This window comes from Gymnoscopelus microlampas (genome assembly GCF_963454915.1).
Source record: "Gymnoscopelus microlampas genome assembly, chromosome: 6".
NCBI lineage: Eukaryota > Metazoa > Chordata > Actinopteri > Myctophiformes > Myctophidae > Gymnoscopelus > Gymnoscopelus microlampas.
Window position 1 is genome coordinate 38176452 of NC_139943.1, and position 12500 is coordinate 38188951.

At 43.9% G+C, this 12500-nt stretch overlaps 1 protein-coding gene across 3 annotated transcripts in view; it reads left to right on the forward strand.

The window, feature by feature from the left end:
* Nucleotides 1-12500, forward strand: part of LOC311047756 (membrane-associated guanylate kinase, WW and PDZ domain-containing protein 2-like) — a 102448-nt gene that overhangs the window by 37817 nt on the left and 52131 nt on the right. For all 3 annotated transcript variants that reach the window (XM_084060600.1, XM_084060601.1, XM_084060602.1), the window contains exon 3: nucleotides 7289-7408. In XM_084060600.1, coding sequence (XP_083916726.1) covers nucleotides 7289-7408 — 120 coding nt within the window. The remainder of the gene's footprint in view (nucleotides 1-7288; nucleotides 7409-12500) is intronic.

The following is a 12500-nucleotide window of genomic DNA, read 5'->3' on the forward strand; positions in this document are numbered from 1 at the left end:
AATTATAAAGGGGCTGAACGCATGCAATATCCTCCAGTAGTTATAAATGGGATCAATGGACCAATAGTGTTTTTAGACCATGAATTTAATAATCCCATCAAATTACTCTAAAACATATCATATACATTTTATTAAATGATATTCACACATTTCTCAAATTTTAAATGTATGTTTTCTAGCATTGATCAAACAAAATGTGTGGACTGTGTTTTCTCTTATCTCAGTAAGAGTCTCTCGACAACTTTGAAAAAAAAAAATGACATAAGAGAAAGCCAAAAATAAGAAAACTTTGCTGAATCCCATACAAGAACACAAAAGAAAATATGGTATTTAAGTCTGTTCTTATATCGCCTCCTGCAGAGGCCCATTGATTCGCTGATTCATGTTCACGAAATGTTGTGATTTTGTGAGATTGGACTGGCACTGACATTTTGTGAAAAGTCTTTCTGAAACCTTGCTGGAGCTCTGGAAACACTCTCCAACAATCAGAGACTACAGTATATGCCCAACTCTCTCTGGCATCAGCTCATTTGCCCAGCATGAAACTGGACGAGCAGCTACATCTCACAGCCATCCCACACACTGTCTCACTGCTAGCTGTGGCCAGACAATTGTGCAGAGGCAGAGCGTCCACCACCCTCCCCAGAGTGATTTGTCCAGGAGAGGTGACATCCAGCGGCTCCGGTCTCCAGATCTACAAGCCCTCCACTGGGCTCTGGCACTGCCTGGCCAATCACAGCCTGAATTACTCTGGGGGTGCCAGGTGTGAGCTCTGGCGACAGCCATTGATTGATGAAGTGCAAAGGCAGCAAAGGGGTTGGAGTTGAGGACCTCGGAGACGTGACTTACCAAGTAGGCTGTGTTTGCAAAATGACCTTGTGCCAGATGTGACAAAATATAGAGTTATATATATATATATATATATATGTAATCTGCCACTCCCTGGTGGGGCTCCATAGTCACAAGAGGCGTTGCCCAGCATCGCAGTGGACAACCAAGGGCGCTGATCCAATGGGCCTCTGAGACTTAGGAAGCCGATGACATAAATGTTATGATTTTATTTTGTATTTTTTTGTATGGCAGAAGGTAGACGTTTCAGCTTGTTGCCATGGCAAGGCTGCGTTGCCAGGGCGCTGGCGCGTTGTCGTGGTAGCAGACACTGCTGTCAGAGTGTTGCCATGTTGTGTTTTGCGTTGCATCTCTTCAAGTCTGGGCTTTGTTGTGGAAATGAGCGTTTGTGGTGCGTACATCCTTCCTGTTGTACCTCTCCTACAGAACTGCTCTCTGGCGCTTCGTATCTTAGCTTTCCCACTGCCATGGGTTAAAGAGGAGTGTGTCGAAGGGAGGGGAGGGTTGGAGGGGGGAGACGGATAACAAGGGGTAGCGATAAAAACAAGACAGGGAGACGTGGACCAACAGAAAGTGAGGGAGAAACAAATGAAGGTAGAGGACAATGAGGTAAATTGGAGAGAGAGAACAAGGGAGCCTATTGGAGGAGGTAGAGATAGAGAAACATCTGGTGGATAGATGCAGTGTACGTGAACGGAGGATGTGGGGAGAGATAAAGAGAGAGAGAGAGAGAGAGATAGAGAGAGATTCAGGTGTAGAATGAAGCAGACACAGACACCAGCAGCGCTCTCATTGAGATTCCTTGTATTCTCTCTCCTCTCTTATATTACTGTCACAGAGCTGTGATTGCTCTGTACCGAAAAGGATATACTGAAAGGGTAAACAAGTTCATGGTTGTGAGCGCAGTATTACTGTGTTTTTTTTCTTCTCTTTTGTGTGTTGTTTACACATTACACAGTGTTGTATTTTAGGGTAAACCAGTCATGAATGAGCAGAGCAACACTAAATCACATCAAAGGCTTTCTATCCATAAAAAAGAAATAGCTAGATGTCTCCCACTGCCACACTCGCCAAGAAATACTATGCTTCCCCTCTTCAGCTGTACAGATACTAAGCCTTGGGGATAGTTGTGCTATCAGATATGTAGCTGTATGTTTTAATCCAGGGAATTTATCTGTCACTAAACCTAGGGGGATTATTCAGTCCGAGCCTCACAGCTACTCACCTTTGGGAGGATATTTATAGATACGTACTGTTTGTCTCTATTACCAGACACTCTGAAGACACTAACTCACTGCAAGGCTCTAAAGAAAGTTAGGTACTGTATAACCGCAGCATGCAAAATTCCATCTATTTATATATTTTAAATAATACACAGTAAGAAAAAAACCTTGGTGCTAAATTTAACACTGAGGAGTTTTACTGTGTAGGTGTTGGTACCGTTGCAACAATATCCTTGAGGAAACCAAGACAATAAACTGCAAGCGTACGCTACACACGCACGCATGAGTGTCTATTACTTCACTGTCCTCCTCCACCCTTTTATTATGTTAATCAGACCATCAATATTCTATTTTTAGCAGCGACCCCCCCCCACCCCACTCCACTCTGCTCTTCCCTCCTGGTGCCTTCCCGTCCAATTACACAAGCGCAAACACACACGTATGCATACACGTGCACAAACACGCTTCCTCTTAGAGACATAATGCTTAAGCATTCACATGTTCTTATGTGTATACAGTAAGTCTCCTCAACTCTCTCTATCTCTCTCTCTATTTTCTTCCTTGACTGTCTCTCTCTTTCTCCATAACTCACTCTATTCCATTCGGTCGCTGTATTATTTAGCAAAGGTCTTTGTCCTCTTATCATCTGACACACAGCTGAGTTATTTCAGTACTTCTCTTATTTTAGCCTTTAACTCCAAATGGACTTTCCTTGTCATGTTTCAACATAATCTCTCTCTCTGTCTCACTTTCTTACACACACACACACACACACACACACACACACACACACACACACACACACACACACACACACACACACACACACACACACACACACACACACACACACACACACACACACACACACACAGCAGACACTCCCAGCAGTGTGAACATCTTTTCTATAGTGTTCAATCCTTGTGGCTTGGGGCAGGTTTGGAGAGGATATCTTCCCACCATAAAGTGGTAGTTCCAAAGCCTCTCTTTGCTATTATAGATATAAACCATTTAAACACTGAAGCCATAAATTTCTCTGCTACTCGTTCGTCTCATCGGTGTGTCACATAAAAGAGGCCTCACTCCATTGGCTGATTGCGGCGCAGTGAATTCTCTCCTTCTCTTTTTTGGCCCCGGGCCGACTTTATCATTTATTAGCAAGGACACCACATCCAATCAATACCTTAGAAGCAGCGCTGGGGACTCAAGGGAGGCATCGCTGGTCTCCACTCCAACGAACAGTGCTTTTTTTGTGTTGTTTTTTTCATTTGTGCTTCAGAGAGCACCTGTACAAGCTGCCCTGTTCTGTGCTGGCTCATTCATCAAAGCTCTGCTTGGGATTAACTTTTACTGGACCCTTCACTGAGATACAAGAGGGAAGTAGAGAGAGGGGGAGAGAGAGAGTGTGAGAGAGAGAGACAGAAAGAGAGAGAGAGTTGGCTGATGGATACAAGGAAAGCAGTGAAAATGTATACATGCAGGCCTCTTGCACATGTAATATGAAGGCTCAGACACAGGTCTGCTGACCCTGGGTCAGTGATGACATTAGCATATGAAGTCCCATCTCCCAGCTTTCTGGTCGGCATCACTGGCGGGGAGGAGGGGAGCAGAGGGAGGAGAGAGGCTGGACGGTGGGGGATGGGCTGTGTGTGCAGGGGGCAGCAGAACACACGGAGGAGGCGAATAGGTAACCAGAGACATCACACAGAGGAAAAAGAGATGGAGTAAGTGAGGAAACCAGTCAGCCTATCTCAAGGCCGGATAGTTGATCGATATCTCCAACTTAACCGCTTAAACCCCATATGGGTAACCGGAGTCCCTCAGGGCTCAATACTTGTGTATTTTCTGTTTTCTGTTATTGAGGGGAAAGCTTTTGCTGAAAATTAGCCGATCGACAAGCTTATAGTGAGCTTGTCGATCTGCTTTCTGGTTCAGAAAACAGTCTGTGGCTAGCGGAGGGACCTGTGGGATAAGGCCATTGGTTTGGGTCATCAGTATTCCAACTGGCTGTCTACTCTACAGCGTGGGCAGCAGAATGAAATTATTCTTGGCAGATCAATATGTGCATGCTGCCTGAGGAGCAGCATGCAAACCATATCTGACCACAGTGTGTGTCTGTTGACTACTGACAAGTTGCTGTGTTTTCACATAACAATTACCGTGTGTGTGTGTGTGTGTGTGTGTGTGTGTGTGTGTGTGTGTGTGTGTGTGTGTGTGTGTGTGTGTGTGTGTGTGTGTGTGTGTGTGTGTGTGTGTGTGTGTGTGTGTGTGTGTGTGTGTGTGTGTGTAACGTGGTTCATTTGAAGACCATGGTTAAAAATACTGTATGACCCCACTGATCCATGAAGTATTCAGACATTCTGAGAGTGTTAATTCAAATCTCGGAGAATGTTAATTGGTCAGTTTTTCTTGTTATTCTGTTATCGGTCCATACAAGCAACGAAGGCACATGTAGTCACACACACACACACACACACACACACACACACACACACACACACACACACACACACACACACACACACACACACACACACACACACACACACACACACACACACACACACACACACGCCTGCTCCTCTGTCTTACGTATGTGACAAGTGCTGTGGCATTAGTGCATCTTGCTGAGCTGTGATTGGCTGGGAGATGAGATTAGTGTTGCCACAGTGGCTTTTCTAGCACCGCCCTACAGTAGCAAAGATGAACACACAGCTGCGCACAGATGCAGTGTTTAAGAGTGTTGACTAACCCTAGAAGGGCCATGGCAAACAAATCCAGACCGTCACATACTGTACATAGACAGGCAGACACACACGCACACGCACACACACACTTAATGTAAATAGAATTGGAACTCTGAGAGCGAAAGAATTGACCCAGATGGAGTGGACCTGTAAGGTGGTTGGAGTTGACTGTGTAGTTAGTGTCCCTGAAACCCATTCCTTGTGTATCATTTCCCTGCTCATTAGATGCTGATAAGCTGTCATCTCTTACTCCCAGCAGTACAGTAAATACAACATAGCGTGTCCAGTAGAACCTCTATGGGAGTACAGCAGTGACAGCTGATCAATAGAGATCTAATGATGAAGATATCACACTCTGGGGAGAGCTGGAGGATCCTGTGCCGGATTACATGATTTACCCACTGCTCATGGTGAGAGAGAGGGAGAGTGAGTGTGTATCTGTGTCTACATCCACCACCTGCTGTTCTACACAGGATTCCCTGCAGCAGCCACCCCCCCCCCCCCCCTCCCCACCCCCCCACCCCACCCCCGTTTGAATTAGATGAAAGCAGTCACTTACTGTTTCCCATGATCCTCAAAGGATTGTACTGTACTGTAACTCATACCCTGCAGCTTATGTACTGTACTGTACTGTACTGTACTTACAGTACGGACGTAATACCTGCTGACTTTGTGAGAATCACAGATGATGATGGTCAGTCACCTCTTCAAACCTGTACCGTGAAGTGAATCGCATTTGGCGAGCAAATGTTTTCACTCGAGTGAAATCCGGCTTTCTGGCTCTTCCTTCCCAGCATGTCTGCCTCTTTAAAGCCTGATTTATGCTTTGTCGTACGATGGCGTGGTGCGCCGAAAATAGCCGATCGCACGAAATAGGAGTTTTAAACGGCGGTTCAACTGAGAGCCTGAACAAGCTGTCGTTCCTCACGTTCCTCGCCTATCAACTCAATCGCCTCATTTGGCTCTGCTCCAATCAGATCAATAAGAGCTCATTGACCGTGTTAAAAGAACTCCGCTCCCTTCTCTTTCCCAGTCTCGCTCATGCTGATCTGTTCAGGTCAACCGCCACCTCCCCAACACCGGCCAAACAGAAGGCACCACCGGGGTCGGCCGAAACTGCAGGGGGCCGCCTCCCTGCCATCCATCAGGCAGGATCTGATCATGCAGGATCTGATTTGATTCTCCTCCTGCAATGGCGCCCGCTCCAGAGTGTTATTACTCTGCCATGTCAAATATCATCTGTAGTCATACCAATACATATTATTGCATTCATGTCAAATAACATTTATATTCATATCAATAAATATTATTGCATTCATCCCATGTCGCAAAGTCTCTGTGAAGCTGAACGCGTCTCGGATGTGATCTTCTATTTTCGGCACGCGACACCGTCGTGCAACAGAGCATAAATCAAGCATCAGACAGTCCCGGAGACGGGGTGGGGGGGACCATGGAGGCTCCCTCTCTCCATCCGCATCCAATGACTGCTCTCACAGGCGTGATCAATGGGGTAGGGGGAATAAACAGCAGCGGTCTTGAGTAGAGCTGGCGTCGAAAGTCCATTTGGCAGCGGAACAAACGCAGCACCTCATTAGAAGAGAAAATCCCTCCGCTGCGCCGTGGTCTGCTGCCATGGTATAGTATAGTCGTGCCTCAATACACCGCAGCGTTGATGAGATCTCCGGAGCCGGTACTTGCAGAGGCACCTAATTGGTGCAAACGGTAATGTGGTGCTTCTGCATTCCTGCTGCTCTGACAATAATCCACCGGGTGTGCGTATTGCTGTATTGTGTGCTGCTGTGCAAGGGGTTTTGAATTATGGTACACAAAAGTGGAGTATTGATTTGTTCATTACTAAAACAGCGTCGGGATTGGCTCGTAGAGATTGAGTAATGGACATACCGTATATACCGACATACCGTTGAAGCGGCTTTTGCTATATTGACTCACACAGGCTAGTTTTCATTTTTGTCTCACTCGGTCTCCGTGTCTCTCTCTCTCTCACACACACACACACACACACACACACACACACACACACACACACACACACACACACACACACACACACACACACACACACACACACACACACACACACACACACACACACACACACACACACACACCTCTCTCTCTCTCTCTCTCTCTCTCTCTCTCTCTGTCATACACACACAATCACACTGACACAGATACAGATACAGTATGCAACTGCACTCAAACACGCACGCAGTGCACAGTTGAGTGGTCATGGATTCCATTGGCTATCAGAAAAGCCATCAGCTTCTGGTGAGAAAACCATTCCATTTATTCCTCTCCAACTTGCTCTCCACTAAATTGTGCTCTCACATCTTCCCTTGTTCTCTTTTCCAGGGCACTTCTCACCTCTTCCTTTCTGCTCAGGTTTCCTTCTATTGGCTGGTGATAATGTTGCCCCCCCCCTCTCTGTTTCTCTCTCTTTCTCTCCAGGTACCACCAGGCAGCCCAAGGAGGGGGAGGTGCCGGGGGTGGACTACAACTTTGTGAGCGTGGAGCGCTTTATGGAACTGGAGCAAAGTGGTGCCCTGTTAGAGAGTGGAACCTATGAAGGTAAGCTCTAGAGGAGAGGGGGGGGGGCTGGCGGGGGGGCTGTGGCCTCTCTGGAGGACGCTGCACGCTCAGGCTCAACACTTCAACACCTGCTAGACAAGTCCATGTGCTCTGGGAGATGAAATAGGAAACGGGAACACCAGCTTGAAGAGAGTTTTTTCTTTTATTTTTTTTTCCTTTTCTCGCCGTTTCTAAGTTTAAACTTGGAAAGGATACATGTACCTGAAAGGCTGAATTGTGTCAGGGTCTGGTCTGGGCTGTAAGGCGATGCCAATTACATTACACACACACACACACACACACACACACACACACACACACACACACACACACACACACACACACACACACACACACACACACACACACACACACACACACACAAACACAGTATATATGTATGTCATTTTTATATACACATACATTACATAGCCCCCTGAATATGATTTTCTTTTTGTGCTTTTCTCATAACTTCTCATCTTTATTTGTGTTCACATTTAACAAGAACTTCTTGAACACAAACAATGGTAGATGCACAAGCTTGGCAAACTCAACAACATACATTTTCAGTCTCAGTTCACAGATACTGGATGCATCTTCTTCTCCATAATTGCCAATCATCGCAGACATTGCACAATATTTAGCCAATTACAATTTACAATTGCAATTTAGGCATTTAGCAGACGCTTGCAATATACTTGCAATAAGTAAGGTAAACATCACATGCATAGAATGCAGAGAGACAGTGTAGTAGTGCCTCAGGAAATTAGGATCACAGGTAAACCAAGAATCTAGCATCAGTCTAAACAATATACTATCAAAAAATAAATAATCAAACCCTTAACTCTTGGCTTGGGCATTCCTGCAATCTGCAGGCCTCTCACACAACTAGTGTGTGGACATTACCAAGGCTGCCAAATATAAACACAAGCAATTTACATTTATCCCCAAGCTGTATAATAGTATCCTTGAGACCTTGACACTTTAGCACCTTGGTAAACAATGCCTCTTCTAGACTGTGGTCAAATGTACATCCCACTTCTAGAATGGTACTCATCAACAACAACAAAAATCTGAAAAGGCATTATATTAGACTTTTAAATGTTTTGTGCTGCACATTTGTGCTGGTAGATTTTAACTGATGATGAAAAATATGAATTTATGCCCTTAACCAACAAATCAGCTATTCTTTCATGCCTAGCTTTGTGCATTCCCTTATAAACTGTACACAGCAGCCTTTCAGAATAATGTGACATAGTTTCAGTAACTGGATTATGGTCATGGAGCAGGCAATGAGGAAAAAGTGTGTTAGGGTACCACAGAGTTTAGCTGGAAGGACTTTATCCTTATCAACTGCATAATGTTTTAATATTGTGTGAGAGACAGTATGATCTGCAGCAGGAAGGCAAGCTAGCTTTCCTTGTAGTTTTAAGTCCAGTGTTGTTCCTTTTTCTGTTTTTGTGACATTACATGGTATCTCCATGTATAACTGGTGATTTCATTTCATTTCATTTTATTTTGTTTCGCATATGGTAGTGTATTACAGTTCATACAAATCATAATTTCAATAATTCATTACTTCACATACACCCATGAGCGAAAAGGAGCAGGAAGAAGAATAAATTCTTATTAATACCTGCCCCCTATCCAATATGATAAATAATGTTCTGTAGCAATCAAACAGTAGCCCTTACTGAGATGAAACGGTTGGTTATAGTGTCCTCGGAAACTGCTACAGTGTCCAAGTCAGGTTGAACCCAAACCAGGCCATACTCGGTTCTTACACAGAGGTCATTGAGGTCAGGCCAATCTGACGAGACCCCAAACCCAGTAGTTTGAGGGTCTATCCAATGTTCGGGCTTTCTTCTGAACCCCAGGAAACTTGGCTCACCCTTTGACAGGGGCACTTTTCTGTTTCATGTCCAGCCTTGTGGCGTTATATATCCACTTCATGTTAAGGACAAGGAACACCATTAGATGTTAATACAAAATCAGTTGGTGTGGATGTTTAAATACTGCCAACCAACTTGTGTGTGTGTGTGTGTGTGTGTGTGTGTGTGTGTGTGTGTGTGTGTGTGTGTGTGTGTGTGTGTGTGTGTGTGTGTGTGTGTGTGTGTGTGTGTGTGTGTGTGTGTGTGTGTGTGTGTGTGTGTGTGTGTGTGTGTGTGTGTGTGTGTGTGTGCGCGCGCGCGCTGGGTGGTTGCCATATCCAAGTCATGTCAAGGCTGTGCATCTGTTCTGCTACACTGTCAGGGATACAATCTACAGATGGAGGATTTGCTGGTTCATTTGCTCAGTTACAGCTTGTGTGTGTGTGTGCACGTCAATGTCCTCAAGTGCGGCCATCATGAATGAGTGTGTTTATTAACACAATGCACATTAACACAATGCACTTGCATGTGTGTATGTGAGCGTTTTTACATGTATGTGTTTATGTCAGCGTGTCAGTGTCCTCAAGTGGGCCCCTTAGACTGTGTGTGTGTGTGTGTGTGTGTGTGTGTGTGTGTGTGTGTGTGTGTGTGTGTGTGTGTGTGTGTGTGTGTGTGTGTGTGTGTGTGTGTGTGTGTGTGTGTGTGTGTGTGTGTGTGTGTCAGTTTGGTATCCGTCCATCTGTGTGTTTGTACAGCGTTCTTCCGCTCGCCCACTGGAGGAAACATGTCTTCCTCCAGTGTGAAAGATGCCACACAGCATCTTTCACTACCCAATTCAAGAGCAAGAGAAAGGGGCGGAGTTTGGATGTTATTTGTTGTTTGTGCTATGTTCTAGATAATCTAGCAGACCACGTGTCCAATTGCCCACTGGAGGAAACAGTGTCCTGGGTGGCAATGTGTAATTCATTAACCACTTTCTTTTTTCAAAATTTTCCTTATTTTTAAAAACAATTGGTCATCAGCTTTATCATGTAATATACAAAAATATACAGTACATATCAACACACATGAAGTCATCACACATATCCTATTGTATAGGAAACCTCAGTCATTCAGTCTGTTTATTCCACATTGTTCTCCTCATATCAGTGGGTTGAGCAATTGATCTGAACTTGCACACTGGTCATTGACCATTAGCATTGTGCAGACAGCCACAAAGCTCGTTTTTCACTTTCCCAAAATATAAGCTGTTTATTAGCGTTTTTGTGTAAACATCAGAGAATCGGAGTTTGTGCTATGGGATCTATTCTGTTGTCTCTGTTGTCATGGTTACAGCCCATCTCTAGCCGCTGGCTACACTTGGCTTACACACACACACACACACACACACACACACACACACACACACACACACACACACACACACACACACACACACACAGAGAACGGCAGAACAGGCAGACACTACAAACTTATAAAGGACTTTCATTTAGGGCCGTGTCCACACACACAGGACACAGCATAAGCCAAAAGTCTGAGATGCGTCTGGCTGCAGCCACGTTCCAGCAGACGAGGTCACCCACGGACAAGGTTTCGATTCTGCAGCCACAAAGTCTGTGTATAGTTTGGCCGTGCACATTGCCGGGTATGGACTATCTATCTATTAGTCTCGCGTAGCCAGACAACTATTCCACAATCTCCGAATGCTTTATAGAGCTTGGAACTACACCTCGAGTAATCCGAGAGAGGAAGCTGGCACTTCCGTTATATATTATAAATATATTTTAAAATATCTTTACATTTTATTTTTTCATTTCCATTTCTGCTTAGCATCAAGCTATACTGTATATGCTTAGATGATTTTGATTTATATTAGGATAAATTTGCGCGACTGTAAAGACGAAACGGAAGTGATAATTAGTTAGGTTTGACAGGGGCCATTTTTGAATTGCAGCCTCCTGAAGGTGTATCTTTAGGGCAGTTTTGAAGGTGAGTAGGGTTTTACACTCCTTTACTCCTTTTGGTAGGGCATTCCACATTTTTGTTGAATTGCATGAGAACGAGTTCATTCCCTTTGTTGAGACAAATCTGGGTGATAACCAACATTTCAACTATTTTATAACAAGCAACACAACACAAACCAAACACAAACATCAGGCAGGCAGCATAACAAAATATTTTACAACAAGCAACACAAGCCAAACACAAACATCAGGCAGGGCAGCATAAAATGGGGGAGCCTTCACATGATTATACGGATAGTTTAGAAAACAAAAACAAAAAGATAGCTGTATTTTGAGAATACAAAATACAGCACTTTCACATTATTTTTGATGCACTCAGTCCATTTAGCCCAAATCAGAACAAATTTTCTTTCTGGGTTCTGAGAGAGAACGACAGTTTTTTCCTTTCGTCATTGATTATTTCGATCCATTCTTCCACTGTGGGTGATTGTGGTTGCATCCATTTTCTTTTGATAGCCTTCTTCCTTGCTACCAGAAGAATTTAAATTAGTTTCTTATCGTTATTGTCCCATAGGTCAAATGAAATGTTCCCCAGGTATAAAGTATCAAACTGAAGGGATGTTGGCTCCAAAACTAGCTTTCAGGTTTTTATGAATCTCCCTCCAATATGTGATCAAGGATGGACATCCCCCAAAAACAAACAAGTTATTGGCTTCATTCTGGCCATATACCCGGTATTTGTAGTAGTACTGTCCCCTGCTCGCTTGCCATGCTATTGTTTTGTTCTGTTTATATAATTTGCTAACCCTACTTATGGTCAGTTAAACCTTCATTAAGGTGCTGGTGTAATCTTTTCTGAAGGTACTTATAGCTAGCTAATGGTTGTTAAGATTGTGACCAGTTTGGATGAGCTTGATTCTTCTGCTATAGAGCGTCGCAGTTCCCGCCCACTTCCTGGTGCAGGAAGTAAATACTCAATGCATTTTTCCCATTGACTTTTACAAAGATATTTATATAAATTAATTTAAGCCTAGAATCAAGCTATCCAGGATCCTGGTGAATCATGCCCATAAAACGTTTGATTCTGTGAAAAAACTTTTTTGAAAACGGCAAAACAAAGGGTATTTATTAAATATAGTATATCATATCATTAAATATAAAATAAAAAAAAATCACAGAAAAAAATGTTTTATGGTCATGATTCACCAGGATCCTGGATGGCTTGATTCTAGGCTTAAATTGATTGATATAAATATT